The following is a 21,342-nucleotide window of genomic DNA, read 5'->3' on the forward strand; positions in this document are numbered from 1 at the left end:
GTGCTGCCATTTAAGAGTACATGGTGCTAAGAACTCGTCAAACACGAGCTCCACAGCACCATAATGGCAACACTAAAGACTGGGAAGTTTGGTATCAAACTTCTCAGCACATTAAACCCACCCTGATGCCAGTGTGGGATTTAATGTACCAAGCACCCCAGAGGGCATCTTAGAGATGCCCCCTTACAACTAACCTACAATCCACGTCTGCTCTGAGGCTGCCACACAGCAGACACGTTGCTGGACCCCTGGGTGGGGGAGCCCCTGCTCTCCCGGGCCTGCAACAATGCACGTCCTGGGTGAGGTGATAAATCTCCACCCCCAGGATGAGCAAAGGGAAGCTTCAAAGGCATGCCGCCTCTTGGAGTTTCCCCAGGCCACTGCAACCCCCCACTCTGGCGGGAAGCTTGACCGGAAACCCCATACAAGGACAGGGGATGTGCCAGCCTGCCCACCCCACCCCTCAGGTGGGGGAGGCGAGGTGAAGCACATCTACGGGCTCTCGCCATCTTGAAGATGGGAGGCCCTACCCTATCAGGATTAGGCTACTGCCCCCCTCCCACAGGAGAGAGGCAGGATAGGGGGTGTACCCACCCCAGGACAAGGACCCATTGGTCCCTGGCCTTCACCTACCTGTAACGCCCCTAAATCTAGTATTTAGGGGCACCCTGAACCTTCCTTTTCCAGATTCCGAAATTACAAGAAGAGCAAGAAGAACAAAGACCTGCCCTGCAGCTGCTAAAAAGGGAAGAAGACACCACCTGCTTTGGCCCCAGCCCTACCGGCCTTTCGACTCCCGAACCTGCACCAGCGCGGCATCTCTCGTGGCCAGCAACCTCACCAACCCTGGAGGACATGGCTCCCTTTTGGCTCTAAGCCCCTGGGACTCCCATGAGTAGAGGCTCTACTCAGAAACCTACTTCTAACCCCTGGCAGCAGCCCAGAACCGCAAACCCAGCACACTCTGCACCAGCCAAGCCTGGCCAGTGCCGGAGTGGACAAAGACCCTGAGGACGACCCCACGGCGACTGTGACCCCGAGTCCGGCACCCAAGGACCCCCCTCGACATTCCGGAAGAAGCCTGCAGCCTCGGAACAAGGTGCCCCCCCAACCGCGATCATCAGAGGGTAAGATTTCCCGACACCAAAAGGCACCCCTGCACGTGGGGCCCTGCGGCCCCCTGTGCCCAATCCCGGGGTACCCACCTAACCTACAACTACCCAACTTACCTCTCAAAGTGGTGGTGGCACCTGAAGCATCCTTGTCCCCGAGCTTGCAGCCTTTTTCCTAACCGGAACATTCCCATTGATTTTCCATTGAGCGCCCGACGGCTCAAAAGCACCCTGCACCCAGCCGCCCGAGTGGCCCTGGCAGTGCAATCTCTACACTAGCCTACTTCCCCACTTGCCCTGAGTGAGTGACCAGGAGCCCAGCTCCCACAGCCTCGTGGCCTGCTAGTCAGCAGCCACCAAACCAGGCCCCCCTATTCCTCATAGGCTAACATTGGGCCTAACTCTCTCTGCACCCGGCCGTCCTGAAACCGCTGAGGGTGAACTGACTGTACCTACCTGACACTGGGAGACCCCTGAGTCTATGCCCAGAACTTCAACTCTGCCAGTCGAGAACTTACCCTTAAACCGCTAACTTCATTTTCCTCATACGGTAACATTGACTGGCTTTTTCTTGGAAATTCTTCTAAGTGTGAACTTTTCAAAACTCAAAATATTCACCAAAAATCAGCCGAGTACCAAAAACGAATTTACTCACCTGCTCTTAGGTGAGCTCCCAGTGCTGGATCTTGGTGCCCAGCACTGACTCTGAAAAGTACCCACAACTATACTTACCTTTAACTCATTTTTCTTCCATAGGAAACCATTGACTGCTTTTCTATGAAATTTCTTCGAAGTGTTGATTTCTGCAATTTCTAACTATTCCTCAAAAATCGTACATTTCTGAAAACATAATTACTTACCTGTTTTGGATAAATGTCCCAGTACTGAGTCTAGCCACCCAGTACTGGATTACAAAAGTAACGATAACCTACTGTACCTGTAACCTATATTTCCTTCTATAGGGAATCATTGATTGTTTGCTCTGAAATATTTTCTAAGTGCTCACGTTTGAAATAGCTAAATATTAGTTAAAAATCACTACAGTACCAAAGTCGACTTTCAACAGCGGATTCTGAGAACTGACCCAGGACTGGATCTAGGATCCAAGCCTGGAATTACAAAAGTAATCTAAAAAGTAATCTGTTGCATATAATTTGAATTTAGCATTGAGCTCAATGTATTGTGTTTAGAAATAGAGTTGCCTACTGCAACTATTTGTAACTGTTTACTAAAAAGTCTATTGCATATACAAAAGTATTTTTATGAAACATCTCCTGTCGAGAAAGTATATTTTAATTCCAAGTGTTGGTTCTAAAATAAAACAAGCATATATTTTTTATATACAAACCATTGGCCTAGAGTTCAGTTATTGGGTGTGTGGAACTATTTGCTGACTGAGTGTGTACAACAAATGCTTTACACGTCCTCTGATACTGCCTTACTGCTCGACCAGGCTACCACTTTGGAGAGTAAGGTTATATCTAACTTTAACCTCTGTTAAACCCTTGGGGTCTGTGGACTCTGTACACCCTGTACCTATTAAGGAACAGTATATACAGAGCCACTTTCTCACACCATGTGATTGCGTATTTGTGTAAAACTGGTTTATTGTGTGTTTATAAAACTATGGGCAGGCGTGTATGCACCCTTGTGTATACATGAATACTGAACCTGTCTGTGCCTTTATTTTAGTGCATTTGTGTAGTATGTTTTCTGCTTGTGATTGTCCGAGAGGCAGGAAGGGTGTGAGTGTGCGCGCACGCTCTGTGCTAAAAAATGTCAGTATTTGGATGAGTGTTTGTGTGCATATGTGGCTGTTATTTGTAATCGCGTGTGCATTTAACGGGAAATATATCATTAAATGTCACATAAGCATTTTGAATCTATTTTTTAATTTGTGAAATAATGACTATAGGACAATTCCGAAATGTGTAAGTGAACTAAGCTGCACTCTATTAGAAATATGCCATTGGTAAATCGTTGTAATTGTGTGCGCATTGATTTGCAACAGACAGGTTTTCTTCTCTACAGTCAAATGTTTCATCATAACATTAAAACGAATGTATGTCATTTTGTGAGCGTACGTCGGCGTGTTTGTGAAAGTGTATTGAGTACTTCCATGTGTGGGTTAAGAAGGTCTGACATGCCTGCACAATTCACTGGAGTGAGAAATGGGTTTTGGAGTGAGGGGCAGGAACCCTTTCAGAGCAGATGCCAGAGGGAACCGGGCACTATCACAGGCGGCCATACACTCATAATCCCCTTCCCTCTTCTGCCCTGTGGGGGTTTCCTGCCCTTTCTTGGCTCTGCCTCTCTGTATCGACCCAACCGCAGCGCTTCATGCATAAACCAGCCGCGGCAGGCAGTCTCCGGAGCTCTCCGAAGAGCCGTGCAAAGTCCTTTCAAAGCGGCAGACAGGGGCCAGAGGTACTGCCCAGATGATGGAAGGAGGGAGGAGATGGGGCGAAGCAGGTCATAACGTCATCATAGTACAGTAACCTTTCCGTGAGATGTCTGTCATTTCTTCACAATGCTCCCATTTGATAGACCGTGAAAATAACACCGGTTTATCTGAAAGAGACACGTTGGTGATAGATTCGTTACCTTAGAATATCCACATGCGTCAGACTGGATCCGGAAAGTTTTGCTAGCAGTACCCCTGCGCGTCAGTAGGTGGCGTCATGCAGCTCCGTGTCTATCGCTGGTGTCGTAAGCGCCGAGATGACGTCACGGAGACTACTTAAGCGCCACCCATGCGCGCTGACGTCCGCTCTTTCTTTCTTCCGCGCAAGCAAGCGCAGATCCGGATAGAGCATGTACCTTAGTCACTTTTTGACTACTCTTTTGAGACTTTTTGTCGCCCCCTTTTTTCTCCTGGTGCACGTAGGGATGCCTGGCTTCAAGTCTTGTGGGGCCTGCTGCTGCAACATGTCGGTGGCGGACCCCTATGGTGTTTGCCTCTACTGCCTGGAGACCGAACATGACTCCCGGTCCTGCACGGACTGTCGAGCCATGGCACCGAAGGCCTTGAGGGAGCGGCGCCGGAAGCTGCCGGAGGTCCGGCACTCTTCCCAACGCCGCTCCAGGTCCAGGGACCATTCCCAGGACCGCTTGCGAGGCTGCAGTAGTCGCTCCTCTGGTTCCTAGTCTTCGCCCTCGGATTCCGGTAAGCGACGACATGAAAAGAAGTCGAAGAAGTGTGTTTGCTCTCCGACGTCCGCCCGTCGGTCCTCTGATGCGGATGAGGGGGACAGGCGTTCTGCCCCTGCGGCTCCCTTGGAGCCCAGTGTGTCCCGCGGCCTACCTGCCTTACCTGGGTCCGTCGGCGACTCCCGAACAGGTGCAAGAGTTTCTTGCCACCATTCGCCTTTTTAGGCCTCTGGCTCCTGCCGGCGTGCCTTCGGGCCCTGCGGTCCCGTGTCCAGATCCTGTTGGCCCGTCGGTGCCACAGGATCCTACGGCATTGGGTCCGGCCCCAGCGCCTTCCTTGGCTCCAGCGCAGCGGTGGGTGCCGTTCGATCTACCCTTGCCCCGGTTCCAGGACCATTTTGTTCCTACCTGGGATCCGAATTTGAAGACAGTGTAGGCCCGGCCCCGGCCAGCACCGTTTCCGATGTTGTATGTCCCTTCTCCGGTTCCGGCTCTGCCGCCGCGACCGGTTCGTTCTGCAACGGAGGTGGAGGATGACTGGGAGGGGTCCGAGGACCCTCTTGCCCATCAATGTGACTCCGAGCAGGACTGGGTGGACGATCTGGAGGACGCCGGCGACCTCAATGACCCGGGGTTTGCCTCTCCCCCACCTACGATGGAGGAGGGCGCTTCCTACACGATGGTGCTCCGTCGGGCTGCTGAGGTCCTCGACCTTTATCTTCCCACGGTGGCCCTCAAAACTAACCTCCTTACTGTGGTGCTCCAGACTGCGTCGACTTCGTCTAGGCCACTCCTTCCATTCAATGACGCCCTCACGGACGTCCTGTTGGGCACTTAGTCACCACCCGGCGCCTGGTGACCACGTGTTTCTGACCACTCATCCCACTCCTGAGAGTCTGGTCATCCAGTCCTCGACGTCGCAGAGTGCCTTTCCACCGGCTCCACCGGATAAGGACTCTAAGAAGCAGGAGCAGTTTGGTAAGCGGTTGTTATCGTCGGCCAGATTGGGGCTGCAGTCGGTGAACACTGCCTGCTTGTTGGGCTGCTACTCCCACACAGTGTGGGACACGGTTGCTCAGGTGTTACCTCAGTGTCCTGGGGAGGTCCATGCTGTGCTTTCCCAGGCGGTTGCTGATGGTAAGGATGCGGCTAAGTTTGCCATTCGGTGGGGTTTGGACACCGCTGACTCGTTGGGCAGGGCGATTTCTACAACTGTGGCGCTGCATCATCACGCTTGGTTGCGATCCACTAGGTTCTCGTCTGACGTCCAGAGCTTGCTCATGGACATGCCCTTTGATGGCACTCGCCTGTTTGGCGATAAGGCCGACAGTGCGCTGGAGCGCTTTAAGGACTCGCTGGCTACGGCCAAGTCCTTGGGTCTTTACACGAAGTGCCCAGCCACTCCTGGGTTTCGTTCTTTTCGTGGCCAAGACAGGGGCCCCCAGACACGTTCCTTCAACAAACCTGTGCAGAACCAGCCTCAGCGCGGCCGCGGTTTCCGCAGGGGTGGCTCTGGTAATCAGCGTGGAGGGCAGTCCACCTCCGCCCCGCTGCTTCTACCTCTAAACCTTCCTAATCCGAGCTTTGTGGAGCACCCCATGCCGGTGGGTGGCAGAATCCGCCACCACCTCCACCACTGGGGCGATATCACATCGGACAAGTGGGTTTTGCAGATCATCCGCAGGGGTTATTCTCTTCCCTTTCAGTCCTTCCCTCCCGCCATGCCACCTCGGTGCCACCGCATGTCGGGGGATCACTTGCTGCTTCTCCAGCAGGAAGTTACGGCCCTCTTGGCCAAGGGGGCCATCGAGCGCGTTCCTGGGCCATAAGTAGGACATGATTGTCATTCTCACTACTTTCTGGTCCCCAAGAAGGACAAAGGGAGCCTGTGCCCCATCTTGGACCTCGGGAACGTCAATCGCTTTCTCCTGAAGGAGAAGTTCAAGATGTTGACTCCGGCTCAGGTCTTGGCTGCCCTCGACCCTGGAGACCGGATGGTAGCGTTGGACTTGCAGGATGCATATTTTTACATCCCCGTCCTGCCGGCCCACCGGCGTTACCTGCGGTCCACGGTAGGCCAGGAGCATTTTCAGTTTTCCGTGCTCCCCTTCGGCCTTACCAGCGCCCCTCTGGTATTCACGAAGGTGATGGCGGTGGTCGCAGTTCACCTGCGCAGGTCGGGGGTGTCAGTCTTCCCTTACCTCGACGACTGGTCGTTGAAGGCGGGCTCGCCCCAGGCATTCGTCCACCACCACTATGGCCGACGACCTGCATTTGCTGGGGTTCTCCATCAACGTGCCAAAGTCACACCGGAGTCCTTCTCAGAAGCTCCCCTTCATTGGAGCGGTTCTGGATTCAACGCTGTTTCGGGTTTATCCTCCCGAGCAGCGAATCCAGGATATTCAGGCTATGATTCCGATCTTTCAGCCGGGTTTCAGTCAGGATGACCCTCCGGCTTCTGGGCCTTGTGGCCTCCTGCATCCTGCTGGTGACACATGCCAGATGACATATGCGGGCTCTGCAGTGGGACCTGAAGTTCCAGTGGGCGCAGCATCAGGGCAACCTGTCCGATCATGTCCAGATCTCGGAGGGCACTGCATGACAATTGCAGTGGTGGCTTACGAATCGCGATTGGGTCAATGGCAGATCCCTCTCCCTTCCCCAACCGGAGCACTCAGTGGTGACTGGTGCGTCCCTCCTGGGATGGGGAGGCCACTTGGGAGAGGCGGAGATCAGAGGCCTCTGGTCTCCGGCGGAGTCACGGCTCCATATCAACCTTTTGGAGCTTCGGGCGATCCGACTTGCACTGAAGGCATTCTTTCCCTCTGTCCGGGGAAGTGTGGTGCTGGTGTTCACGGACAACACCACTGCCATGTGGTATTGCAACAAACAGGGCGGGGTGGGGTCCTGAACCCTCTGTCAGGAGACTTTGCGCCTCTGGACATGGCTGGAACATCAAGGCACTTCCCTGGTGATTCAACACCTGGCAGGTTCTCTGAACGCCAGGGCGGACGAACACAGCCGCAGGTGCTTGATGGATCACGAATGGCGTCTGAACTCGGACGTGGTGCAAGGTCTCTTTCTGCAGTGGGGAGAGCCTTGGTTAGATCTATTTGCCACCGAAGAGAACGCGCAATGTCATCAGTTCTGCGCGTTGGAATTTCCAAGGCGGCACTCGCTCAGCGACGCTGTTCGTCGCGAGTGGAGTTGCGGTCTATTGTACGCCTTTCCGCCTATACCACTTCTGCCCAGAGTGCTGAAGAAGATTTGGCGCGACCGGGCCCAAGTCATCCTTGTGGCTCAGGATTGGGCAGGAAGATACTGCTATCCCGAGCTAATCCCCCGATCCGTCTGCCTCTTCGGGAGGATCTTCTGTCGCAGAAGCAGGGGACGGTTCTCCACCTGAACCTGTCCAGCCTACACCTCCATGCGTGGAGATTGAGCGGCGACAGTTGACCGCTTTCGATCTTCCTCCCAAACTAAAACGGTATACACCTCCAGGTGGAACAAGTTTGCGGCATGGTGCACAGCTAAGACTGTGGATCCCCTTTCTGCCCCTCTTTCCGAAGTCCTTCTGTTCCTTCTTTCTTTGGCCCGGCAGGGTGCTGCTCTGGGCACTATCAAAGGTTATGTTTCGGCTATCTCCGCCTTTTTCCGGCTTCCAGATCAGCCTTCTCTTTTTAAGTCCCCGGTTGTTAACCTTTTCCTGAAAGGCATTACGCACACGTTTCCTCCCGTGCCGTTCATAATGCCTCAGTGGGACTTAAACCTTGTCTTGATATATGTGATGTGCACTCCCTTCGAGCCCCTTCATACCTGTCCTTTGCATCTTCTCACTCTCAAGACGGCTTTCCTGGTAGCTATCACCTCTGCCAGAAGAGTGAGTGAGCTCCAGGCTCTTTCTTCCGAACCTCCTTTCCTTTCTGTTCATCCGGACAAGCTGGTTTTAAGGACCCCTCCTTCTTTCTTGCCAAAGGTTGTCACGCCCTTCCACATTGGGCAGACCATCACTTTGCCCACCTTCTTTCTGCATTCCGCATCCTTCAAGGGAGCAGGAGGGGCTCCGCCGTCTGGACCCAAAACGTGCGCTCTCGTTCTATCTGAAGCGTACACAGCAGTTCCGGGTGGATGACCAGCTCTTTGTTGGCTACGTGGGCACCAGAAAAGGTCGGGCTGTGCACAAACGGACCATCTCCTGGTGGATCGTTCTGTGTATCAAGGCATGTTACTCCTTGGCTAAGAAGGAGCTTCCTGTGGTGCTGCGTACCCATTCGACTAGGGCAACTGCAGCCACTACTGTCGTGGGACGTGGCGTTCCCTTGCAGGTCATTTGTCAGACAGCTACGTGGGCCTCGTTGCACACGTTTACCAAGCATTGCTGCCTTGACAGTCCGGTCCGGAGAGACTGCTTCTTTGGCCGTTCTGTCCTCCGTGACTTTCTAGTGTGATCTTGTTTGCAGACCCTCCACCGGGGTTGGTATTGGTGGGGTATCTATTCTTAGGTAAGGAATCTATCACTAACGTGTCTCTTTCAGATGCACAAGTTACTACTTGTGTAACGATATATCTGTAAGAGACATTAGTTAGTTATAGATTCCTTACCGCCCCACCCGTCCTCCCCGTTCTGCGAACCGATTCTAGGGTTAAGGTCATCCCCCTTTCAGGGCCCTAGTTTCATAGCACCAGTGGTCAGTTTCTTGCGTTCCTGGCGTGGAAAGTCGTGTACAGAACTGACGTCAGCGCGCATGGGTGGCACCTAAGTAGTCTCCGTGATGTCATCTCGGCGCTTACGATGCCAGCGACGGACGCGGGCCGCTTGACGCCACCTACTGACGTGCTGTGGTACTGCTAGCAAAACTTTCCAGATCCAGTCTGACGCCTGGGGATATTCTAAGGTAAGCAATCTATCACTAAATAATGTCTCTTACTGATATATCGTTACACAAGTAGTAACTTGTGCATTGGTGCTCCTGGCTTTACCTGCACAGTGCCAAGTATAGGCACTTGACACCACAGGAGGACTACTGTAAATATTAGTGTTCAATAAGAACAGACCGAGTTCCCTATTATTGCTAAAGATTTGTAATGGGCACAGCTACCCCAAGTGGTTTCCCGGTGCAGAGCAGATAGGGAGGATACAGAAGAGCCTTGGATAGAAAATTTGGTATTAAAATTGGGAAAGAGCCAAGTCTCCCAGCCTTTACCAAAGATAACAAGCATTGGCGTAGCCAATAGGTCTCGCCTTTGGGACGGCTCTGCAGAGCTGTTGCCAGGTCCGACCCCGCACCTCCCCACGTTTCCAGGAGCCGGAGCTACCTCCTCTCAAATAAGAGTTTTACGAAGCCATGCACTATGTATTTGAGCGGACTGACCCCTCTGGTGCGCGTTCGGGCCCTGTGGGGTCAGAGGAGGACACATCGGGTTCCACACAGACTGCTCGGGCCTCTGCTCAGATGGGGTCTCGTGGATTCGATTACAGACCAGTGCCAATCCCGATGCTCCTGGCACCCATTGGCAGCGCCAGCCCTATCTTATTCCCAACGACTGAGTCCCGAATCCGGCGCGGAGCCCAGTAGCTCTAGGTCATTGCCAGAGCGTTTTGAGCAGCATACAGTCATGGGGAGGGGGGGGGGGGGGGGGGGAGGGGGGGGAGGGGGGGGGGGAGGGGAAGAGTGGGAGGGGGGGGGGGGGGAGGGGAAGAGTGGGAGGGGTCACTGGACCCTTTAGAAGACCAGTTATACACTCTTGGTGAGAATTTGGACTGGTATGAGGAACTAGCAGGGGCCAGTGGACTGGACACCTCTTCAGATACTGGTATGCTCTCTCCACATACTGTGGCTATGGAGGAGGAAGCGTTTCATACAATGGTGGTGAAGAGGGCAGGCTTCCTCATCTGAACTCCTATTGCCCTTTAATCAAGCACTGACTGATGGCCTTCTAGGAACTGGGTCCAAGCCTAGCACAGGGGCTTCTGTGAACAGGACAACTGCCGGCCACCATAGCCCTGCTCCAGGTAATACTAGTTTTCTCAGCCACTCTCCTGAACAGGGAATCCAAGAGGCTGGACACACTTGGGAAGATGTTTTCTTCTGCCGGCCTGGCATTGCGATCAGTTAGCACCGCATCCCATTTGGGCCGTTTCTCCCAATCTCATGGGAAACAGTTGTGAAACTGCTGCTGCAGGTCCTGGAGGAGGCCCGTGCCAGCCCGTCCCAAACAGTGAAAGATGGGAGAGATGCAGCAAAGTTCACCTTTAGGTTTGGACTGGATATGACTGACTCGCTGGGCAGAGCAGTTTTTGTCTGCGATGGCCTTGCGGATTCATGCCTGGCTGAGAACATCTGTCTTTTCGATGGATGTCCAGGCCAACCTCATGGATATGCCCTTCGATGGAACTCTTCTTTTCTGAGAGAAGGTTGACTCTGCGCTGGAGTGCTTAAACTACTCATGGCCTTCTTGGGTCCTTGGGCCTCTCAGTGACACCTCGCACCCAGTCTGCCATTCTCCCCTTTCGTGGCTATGGAAAGGGCTATCAAGAAGCCTTACCTTAACCACCGTCTAGCACAAGCTTCCCAAGTTGTGCGAGGACGTGGACACTGTGCATTCCATTCATGTGGCAATAGTAGCCAGAAGTCATCAGTTACCAACTTCGCTGCAGCATCAAAGCCTTACTAGTTTGGTTCTGCAACACCATGGGTGCCATGTTGGAGGGAAAATCCAACATCATCTTCTCCACTGGCAGTCCATAACACCGGACAAATGGGTCTTTATGATCATTCGGATGAGTTACTCCCTCCCTTTCCAATCTTTCCTTCCCTCTTTACGGGCATCTCACAATCTGCTGGTGGAGGATTATCTTGTCTTGCTGTGATAGGAAGTTACAGCTCTCCTGGCCAAGTGGTCTATAGAAAGGGTTCCAATATCAGAAGTAGGCAGTGGTTGTTATTCCTGCTACTTTCTGATACCCAAAAAGAGCAAAGATCTTCCTCCTGTTCTAGGCCTCTGAACCATCAGTCTCTTCTCAAAAAGGAGAAATTCAGGATGCTAACTTTGGCTCCGGTCTTGTCTGCTCTAGACCAAGGAGACTGGCTGGTAGCGTTGGACTTGTAGAATGCGTATTTTCACATCCCCATCCTGCCTGCCCACGGCGTTGTTTGCGGATCAAGGTAAGCCACGAGCACTTGCAGCATTTCACTGTGCTTCCCTTTGTCCATACCAACTCCGCTTGGGTGTTAACAAAGGTGATGGGGGTGTTCGCGGCGTATGTGCACAGGTGGGGGTTTCAGTCTCTTTCCCTCCCCACCACCCCTCCCCAATGACTGGCTGTTGAAGGCGGCCTCACCCCAGACTGTTTCCCACCTCCAGACTATAGCAGACGTCCTGCATTTGCAGGGGTTCACTATAAACCTGCCAAAGTCACACCCGACTCCTTCTCAGAGGCTCCCTTTCATCAGAGCTGTTCCGGACACTGCTGTTTAGGGCTTATCCTCTCAAGCAGCAATTCCAGGATATTCAGGTTATGATACCGATGTTTCAGCCTGTATTCTGGATTTTGGTGAGAATGACTGAGGCTGCTGGGCCTCATGGCCTCCCGCATCCTGTTGGTAAATGATGCCAGATGGCGTATGCGGGCCCTGCTGTGGGACTTGAAGTTCCAGTGGGTATAGCATCATGGGAATCTCTGACCTGGTCCAGATCCCGGGGGGAACTGCAAAAGATCTGCAATGGTGGTTAATGAACTGTGATTGGATCAGCGGTAGAACCCTCTCTCTTCCACTACCAGATCTCACAGTAGTGATGAATGTGTCACTCCTGGGGTGGGGTGGCCATCTGGGAGAGGCGCAGATCAGAGGACTCGGGTTTCCAAGCTTAATCTGGACTCCACATCAACCTGTTGGCGCTCCAGGCGATCCGACTAGTATTGAAAGCATTTCTTCCCTCTGTCAAGGGGAAGTTGGTGCAAGTGTTAACAGACACCAATGCCATGTGGTACTGCAACATGCTGGGTGGGGTTGAGGACCCTTTGTCAAGAGGCCCTGCGTCTCTGGACATTGCTGGAATAGGAGGGTATAACCCTGGTGGTCCGACACCTGGCAGGCTCTCTGAATGCCAGGGCGTACAAACTCAGCCGTCGATGCCTACCAGATCACGAATGGCATCTCCACAAAGACGTGGTAAAAGGTCTCTTTCAGCAGTGGGGAGACCCTTGGTTAGATCTGTTCACCTCCGAAGAGAACGTGCAATGTCAGCAGTTCTGCACATTGGAGTTTCCAAGGGGGCTATCGCGTGGTGACACTTTTGGTTACGAGTGGAGTTTAGGTCTCGTGTACACCTTTACCCCATGCTACTTCTGAGCAGAGTTTTAAAGAAGATCAGGAATGACTGGGCTCAAGTCATTCTTGTAGCCCAGACTGGGCACAAAGAGTTTGGTATCCCGAGCTTCTGAAAATGAGCAGCGATCCTTCAATCAAGCTGCCATTTCGGGAGGCTCTTGGGTCACAGCAGCAAGGCAGGGTCCTCTACCCGAACCAGTCAGTGCTGTGCCTCCTTGCGTGGAGATCGAGCAGCAACAGTTAACCGCTTTTGACCATCCTCTTGAAGTTTGCAAAGTTATCGTGGCGGGCAGGCGGCCGTCCACCACCTCAGTATATGCCTCCTGTGGCAAAAATGTGAAGAATATTGTACAGAAAAGTATGTTGACCCTCTTTTGGCCTCTTTCTGATATCCTTCTCTTTATTCTTACCCCTGCCCAGCAAGGCTCTGCTCTGGGTACTCTCAAGGGTTATCTTTCAATTATTTCCGCTTTCTTGCGGCCGCCTGACCAACCCTCTTTATTTAAGTCCCCTATTGTAAATAGGTTCCTGAAAGGACTTGTACTTATGTTTCCCTCTTCGCCCTTCAGTGTTTTAGTGGCATCTGAACCTGCTTTACAGTTGTCCCCTCCAGCTTCTTACCATCAAGATCGCTTTTCTAGTAGCGATGACATCTGCCAGGAGGGTGAGTGAGCTGCAGGCTTTATTATCCAAACCTCCCTATCCTATGGTATTTCCGGATAAGGTGCTGCTTCACACCCAGGTTTTTTTCCTACCCAACTTGGTATCCCCATTCCATTTGGGATAATCAGTCTTCCTGGCCATCTTTAATGCTCCTTTACATTCCTCTAAAGAGGAGGAATGACTCCACCGTCGGAACCCAAAAAGAGCACTGTTCTACCTTGACCGCACAAAAGCATTCTGGGTGGACGACCAACTCTTTGTGGGCTATGTAGGAGCGAAAAAAAGGTCGGGAAGTTAAGAAACAAACCTTTTCGTTCTGGGTTGTTCTCTGTATTAAGATCCGCTTCGCCCTGGCTAAAAAGCAGCCTTCCCGAGGGCATACGGGCTCATTCCACCAGGGAAAAAGCTGAGACCACTGCATTGGCTGGTGGTGTTCCAGTCCTGCCCACGTATGACAAGCACTACTACCTGGGAAGTCTGGTCCGCATGGATGGGCATTTCGCCTGTTCGGTACTGCATGACTTAGTTTAGTCAGTTGGTCCGCAGCCCACTGCCTGGGTGCTTTGGCTTGGGTATCTATTCGAAGGTAAGGAATCTGGACCTCGAAGTCTCTATCAGATAAACAAGTTACTTACCTTCGGTAACACATTATCTGGTAGAGACCATATCTAGCTGCAGATTTCTTACAGACCCACCCATTCCTCCACACTCTGGGGGCACATGTATAGGGCTAGGGTTGCTCCCTTGTCAGGGCCCTAGTTTGGACACACAGTAGTAGTTCACTTCAAAGCTCTGCGCTTCGGGCGTAGAATGCGTGAAAAGTAACTGATGTCCGCGTGATTGGGTGGCGCCAATATAGGTGAATGCGATGTTGTTTCTGACGACGCCACACAGAAACGAACTGAGCCACCTGACTGCGCTCAGGGGTGCTGCTCACGCAAAAGTTTCTGGATACAGTGTGATGCCTGGGAAATAGAAAGGTAAGAAATCTGCAGCTAAATATTGTCTCTACCAGATAATGCTATACCGAAGTTGTTCTTTAGTGCACATGTAACTTAATTCTTTCTCTCTTGGCTCGTCCTCAGATGGCATTTCGCTACCTATCCTGGATCCTCTATCCACTACTGGGCTGCTATGCAGTGTACAGCCTGCTTTACATGGAGCACAAGAGCTGGTATTCGTGGGTTCTGAGCATGCTCTATGGCTTTCTACTAACATTTGGTGAGTATTGCAGAGGGGAGTTCGGGACGATATTGGATTCATGTTTTCCTTTTCCTTACCTGCTGTTTCTGTAAACAATGGATTGCTACCAGATTTTCACGATAGGCACCCTGACTATCATTTCCAGTGATCAGCCTCTTGACTTGGTGACGTATGAACATGCTAAACACGTTCCAGAGCCTGCAGTCAGTGTATTGGGTGATTGTAGCAGATGGGTTCCACCCATTTAGTCTACCAGGATTTTTCACTCTTGACTACCTGTTTTTAGGACTTTTTCTGTGTGGAATTCTCGCTACCTGAGATCACTCATGGTAAATACACGGTAATTTACAGCCAGTGTCTTCCATTTAAGATGAGCCTTCTACAGCTAGTGTAAGGTCCCTTGAACTTCTTACACTTGAACACGTGTACACACGCATGTGTTGGCTGCACGTGTGAGCAAAAAAACGATGGATTTAGGCCCAGATCTCTGTACTGGGGTGAATGTATGACATTGTTCTGCATTCTGTCCATCAATTGTTTATTTTTGCGCTTCTGAGACAGCCATCGTGCTCAGCCTGGTAATTGTGCCTATGTAGCCTGGCGCAAAAGGGGCTCTGCAAGGATTGCGTCTGACCTGGTGGTAGGCCTTATAATAGTGGGCATTCCTAGATGGGTCAGTAGGGTTACTGGTTTTGCACATTTAGGCAAAATCTACCCTTAAAGGGCAATTTCGCTTTAAGTAGGCCTGCACAGTCCAGCGAGGTGTCAAACTGGGGTAAAACATGCACATCACGTTTGAATCTGCAGTTTCCAACACCCTAAATCAACATCTTATGGGACTTCCACTTGCATATTTTTCTGGCTCACCTCCTAATCAGATTCTAGGCCTTTGTCAACCCTGCTGGGCCAAGTTAATTACTCTATTCCCTAGCAGGGGCAACAAAGGCCTCCCCACACAAAAGAAGCAATTATTAGTGATTGGCTCTGTTCCTGGGAAAATAAGGAGTGGGAAGGAAGATGTGCATCTGAAAGTTAGCTTGTCACAACACACTGGGGCTGGGCCAGCCCAGCCCAACTAAACAAAGGAGGAAGCCCACACCTCTGGCATCTTGCTGAAGGGTAGAGACAAAAAAAACAAAAGGGCGCTGCAGCGCATGAAACATTTACCTGTCTAGGGGACCACCATCTCTGTAGACAGGAACGCTAGCACTGGGTACGTTACCTCAAAGCTGCTCCCACTGCCACCGGAGCAGTGGATAGAGTTGCTCCCATGGTGGGAGCGCAAGAGGAGATGCTTCCATGTGGCAGGGGCAGAAATAAAGATGCTGGCTCCTACTCACTCCACCAGAGGTGCACAAGTACGGGGATCCAACTGGGTTTTTGGAAGCCCTGGGGTTTCCTCCTGTGGCCCCCAACGAGGCTCTACAGTTGTGGGTTCCACTGGTGATGTCAGGGGTACCCCTATAAAAGCAAGGATAAACAAGAAATGCAGCGCGAGGCCTCTAGCTTACCTAGGGGACCCGCTACTTAGATATTCACTGCTCCTAGCTGAGGCAGCACCCTATAAAGCTGTGTAAGGGCCTATTTGAATATTCTTCCTTGCGGTGGCCCCAAACTTAACAAGCATTGGAAATGCAATAGGTCTCGCATTGTTTAAGTTAGAGCTATTGGCCTTGTAAATGGTAATGGTATTTACCCATGTGTTATGGAGTGTATGTCTGTGTGTAGTGGAATTATGTGGGGTGGGTTGGATTGGAATTATTAATTGTGTAATGGTATGGTGTGGATTTGTGTAGTGGAATTAAGTGGCATGGTGTGCCGTTGAATTATGTTAATAGTAATTACATGGTATTGAGTTCCGCCCTGCCTGCCACCTTCCTGCAACATTGGTGACAGCATTTTTCGTAGCCTTTGATCCATTTGAGCTTGGAACTGTTTTTTGTAACTTCCGATTATGCAGTAGGTGATGGATCATGTGACAAATGCAGCAAATGCATAACAATGCAGAATAAACATAGCTTCAGAATTACATAAATCAAGTGACCTTGGCTATAAGTCACTCGTGGAATATATCACTGTGCTCAACAGACTGAGGCAGAGTTTGGCAGAAATAGACCTTTATGAAAGAAGATGTTCAAATGTTTTGATTAGGCTGAAAAGTTACACCACGGCGGTAATCGTTTTACCAAGACATTTTCCATGATTTATGTACGAGAGAGCCTTCACAGAAATAAACTGGGATTCTTTTTTATATATTAATATAGTGGGTCATCAATACTTGTTACCCAACAGGAGTGTGATAACTAATGTATTAAATAAATGTTTTGCAGCGTGAATCTTTCTGGATTCACTATGCTGTGCATTATTCCGCGATCTTGTGGTTGGGTCCGGATTCGTAGTCTTTTCTTTGTTTTTTTTTTTTTCGTAGCCCAGGTGGGCGTTGACGTACACCATTTGGTGCACCTCCCGTGACGTCGTCGTGCTTCCTGCGGAAGTCCCACCTTTGGGGCGCCATCTTCAGATTCTTTTTTCCGCCGTTGGGTCTGGATCGTCATCGGGAACATCCAGAATTACACTCGAAGGAAGAAGGAAGAAAAGCGAGTTTCGTCGATAGAAACACTAGAAGATATCAGGAAAGGAAAAGATTTCATCAGGAGCGCGAAGAAAGGAGGACCAGCGCCCTTTTTCTTCGACGGCCTTGGAGAATGCACGCTCAGAGACCCTGAGCGCAATGGACAAGACGCCATTCAAGTTCTGCCCAAACTGCCACCACAAGTTCGCGCAGAGAGACCAGCATCCAGTCTGCAACCTCTGCCTACCGGTCGATCACCAGAGTATCGACTGCAACGCCTGCTCAGCCTTCGCGCCGAAGACACTCAGGGTGAGAGAGCGGCAGAGAAGGGCCAACGCCAGCATGGATGGCAAGGGGAAGCCCCCGACGCTCTACGCTCTGGGCCTCTCCTCGGACGACGAGGACAACGTCGCCGAGACAGCCGAAAACTTCACGGTCGTAGAGACCGACAAGAAAAAAGAAGACGAGGTAAGAGAATCGTCGAGCGCAAAACAGAAAGTACCTCGACAACACGAGGGTGACTCGAGAAAATCTGAGTCAAAGTCCACGAAGGGAGCCCCGGCGCCGAAAACTTCGACGTCCAAAGGGGGAACCACGGACAAGAGGCCGAGCGGATCCTTAGATAAGGACTCCCTGGTGCCGAAAGACGCCGAAAGGCAAGGGTCGTCGAAAGCATCCCATGAAACGGGCCGATCGACGCAGAAAGAACGTTCGACGTCGACGCAAGTTTCATCGAAAAGACCCGCGGTCGACGCCGAAAGCATCTCCGAGATGGAGAAAAAGAAGAGGCGGCTCGAGGCCGAAATGGAGAACATCCTTCAAAGAAAGAAGGAGTTCGACGCCAGAATGAAGGAATTCAAGATTCCAACGGTCCCATCAGCGGACGTCGAGGAGGTCGAAGACGAGTTCGACGCCGAAGGGCTGACAAGGGAACTCGAAGAGGAAGAAGAGCCCTATTATGAGGGAGAAGCCGAGGAAGAAGACCAACGGTCGTTCTACGAATCGGCGGCATCTACCAGCAACGACGTCGAATGGCACGATCTCGACACCGAAAACCCGGAGGAGCCCGTGGACACGTACCCTTCGAGGCCTTCGCCACCCGACGACATCGGGGTCTACAATATGGTGGTCAGGAGCGCAGCAATGGCCTTCGGCGTCAAACTCGACGAGGAGAAGCCGAAAGCCGATTTTCTCGTCGAGACACTGCTCCCCATCCAGACAAGGAGCCAGTTCCTCCCCATGCTACAAAGCGTGATGAATCAGGGGAGAGAAGCCTTCAAGGAACCTGCGACCTGCCGGTCGATCACGCCCAGGACAGAGAAGAAATATAAGCACTCCTCCCTGGACCCCCCTTACATCAAGGGTAGCGTGACCGCGGACTCCATCATAGCCTCCGCGGCCAGGAGAAGGGCCAACGTACCAGCAACTTCGGGCCCACCCCCGGATAAGGAGAGCAGGAGGATTGACCTCACAGGAAGAAAGGTCGAGAGGAACGCCGCAATGCACTGGCGCATGGCGAATTCAAATGCACTCCTCAATAGACACCAATACCAGCACTGGGATGAGATGGGGGAGTTAGTAAAGCACCTCCCCGAAGAATACCGGCAGAGAGCCTCTCACCTGATAGATGAAGGCAAAAACATCGCCAACTCCTGTATAAAGATGGCGTTGGATGGGGCAGAGACTTCAGCAAGACTCATGGCCATAGGGGTCACAGAGAGGAGGCATGCATGGCTAAGAATCTCGGGATTCAAACCGGAAGTGCAGAACAACATCCTTGGCACCCCCTTCAATGGAGAGACACTGTTCGGAGCAACAGTGGACGACAAGCTCACCCAGCTGAAAAAAGAAAACGAGACGGCGAGGTCCATGGGGGCCCTACAGCTGAGGGGAATGAGGCGAGGAAATCCCTCGAAGACCCTACGGTAGGGGAGGAAGCCAGCAGGGGACGTCGCACCAGGCGTTCCAACAAAGTCAGCAGGGTGAAGGTCACGGACAAGGTCAGCAGAAGCAAAACTGGCAATATCAACCTCGGGGCCAGTCCTTTCGCGGGAGAGGGAACGGACGTGGCCAAAGGAGGAGAGAGGGCGAACAGCCCTCGACGAAGTGACTCAGCACGCAAGAGGACGCCTACCCTCGTCAGGACCCCAAGGGTGAGGCGCAAAAAAGTGTCATCAGGGGGAAGAGAAAATTCAAGAGCCTACGAGCATACGACACCAGTAGGCGGAAGACTGAGGTTCTACCTTCAGGAGTGGCGGCGTATAACCACAGACAAGTGGATACGGAACGTTGTGCAGTACGGGTACTGCGTAGATTTGGAGAAAAGACCTCCAAACAGGAAACCAAGGGGAAGACTGAGATCGGCCCAAGAACTGGCAATACTCAGAGAAGAAACGCGGAAACTCCTGCAAAAGGGAGCCATAGAGACAGTGCCGTTCAGAGAACGCAACAAAGGGGTCTACTCAAACTACTTCGTGGTTCCGAAGGTAGACGGAGACCTCAGACCCATACTAGACCTCCGTTACCTAAACAAGTTCATCAGAACGCAAAGGTTCAAAATGACTTCACTGCAGGAGGTTCTGCCACAGATAAGAGAAGGGGACTTCATGGTCACCGTGGACCTCAAGGATGCCTATCTTCACATCCCAATAAACAGAAGGCACAAGGGCCTTCTAAGATTCAACATCGAACAAGAACACTACCAGTTCACAACCCTGGCCTTCGGATTAAAATCAGCACCAAGGGTCTTTACAAAATGCCTGTCGGCGGTAGCGGCGCACCTAGGAAGGCAGGGAATACATGTCTACCCCTACTTGGACGACTGGCTGGTCAAGGCAAACTCACGCGGGAAGTGCAAGAGGCACGCAAAACGCGTAACAGACACCCTCACAAATCTGGGATTCTCGATCCACTGGGGAAAATCATCGATGGAACCGGAGCAGGTGAAGATTTTCCTGGGGGCAAAGATCAACTCCCGCAACAGTACAGTAGTGCCCAGCGAGAGGAGGACAGAGGCTCTACTGAAGGAGGCGAAGCTCTACCAGAAGGGGCGAGCTCTGACAGTGAGGGCTGTGAGCAAGATGATGGGGATGATGGCGTCCTGTATCCAGCTGGTGCCGAATGTACGCCTGCACATGAGACCATTCCAGGAATGGCTACAACAACAATGGTCACAAGCAAACGGAAGCTGGGAGGATCTAGTGGTTGTTACGCACGCAGTGCAGGAGGAGATAACTTGGTGGAACAGAGACAACATAACAGCAGGGAGAAGCCTGACACCACCAATCCCAACAGTGACCATTACCACGGACGCATCGCAGAAGGGATGGGGAGCGCACATGGACAACCTCAGAGTGAGGGGTCTATGGGCCCCAGCAGATGCGGTCCGCCATATCAACTACCTCGAGTTGAAAACAATCCTGCTAGCCCTGAAGGCATTCCAGAGGCACCTGTTCAACAAGAGGGTGTTGGTCCAAACAGACAACACCACGGCGATGTTCTACATCAACAAACAAGGGGGGACACAGTCGTTCCCGCTCTCATCCCTAGCTCAGGAGATTTGGAGATGGGCCATACCTCTCAGGATAGATCTACTGGCAATTCACCTACCGGGGAAGGACAATGTGGAGGCAGACTGGCTAAGCAGGCAGACCTCAGCATCACACGAGTGGGAGCTCAATGGCCAGGAAACGGAGAAACTCTTCCGGAGATGGGGGACTCCCACAATAGACCTTTTTGCAACACGCCACAATGCAAAAGGCCAAAGCTTCGCGTCCAGGCAACCAGATCAGCAATCCAAGGGAAATGCCCTATGGATAAGCTGGTCGAGGACATTTGCCTACGCCTTTCCACCGATACCCCTGTTGCACAGAGTGCTCGACAAGTGCAGAACCAGCAACATGACCCTGATCCTGGTGGCTCCGCAGTGGGCGAGGCAGACATGGTTCTCACAAATTCAAGAAATGGCACAAGGCGACCCATACAGGTTCGAGAGGAGGAAGGACCTGCTCTCAATGCAAAACGGAGAGGTCCTGCACCCAGAGCCAGAGACCCTCAACCTGGCGGCATGGCTCCTGAAGACCTAGAGTTCGCACACCTAAGATTGCCGCCGAGCACGATGCGAGTGCTACGGGAGGCGAGGAAACCAACTACACGAAAATGCTACAGCGCAAAATGGAAGAGGTTCACTGTGTGGTGCCGGAAAAAGGGCCTGCAAAACAGAATGACAAGAGACAACAGTACTGAGGTACCTCACACACCTTCTAAAGAGTAGCCTCTGCTCGAGCTCACTAAGGGTACACCTAGCGGC

At 52.1% G+C, this 21,342-nt stretch overlaps 1 protein-coding gene across 2 annotated transcripts in view; it reads left to right on the plus strand.

Moving 5' to 3' along the window:
- CLPTM1 (CLPTM1 regulator of GABA type A receptor forward trafficking) overlaps positions 1-21,342 on the plus strand; it is a 409,252-nt gene that overhangs the window by 342,381 nt on the left and 45,529 nt on the right. For both annotated transcript variants that reach the window (XM_085625718.1, XM_085625717.1), the window contains exon 12: positions 14,344-14,479. In XM_085625718.1, the coding sequence (XP_085481844.1) occupies positions 14,344-14,479 (136 nt within the window). The remainder of the gene's footprint in view (positions 1-14,343; positions 14,480-21,342) is intronic.

Source organism: Triturus cristatus, chromosome 9 (genome assembly GCF_964204655.1).
Source record: "Triturus cristatus chromosome 9, aTriCri1.1, whole genome shotgun sequence".
NCBI classification, from domain to species: Eukaryota; Metazoa; Chordata; class Amphibia; order Caudata; family Salamandridae; genus Triturus; species Triturus cristatus.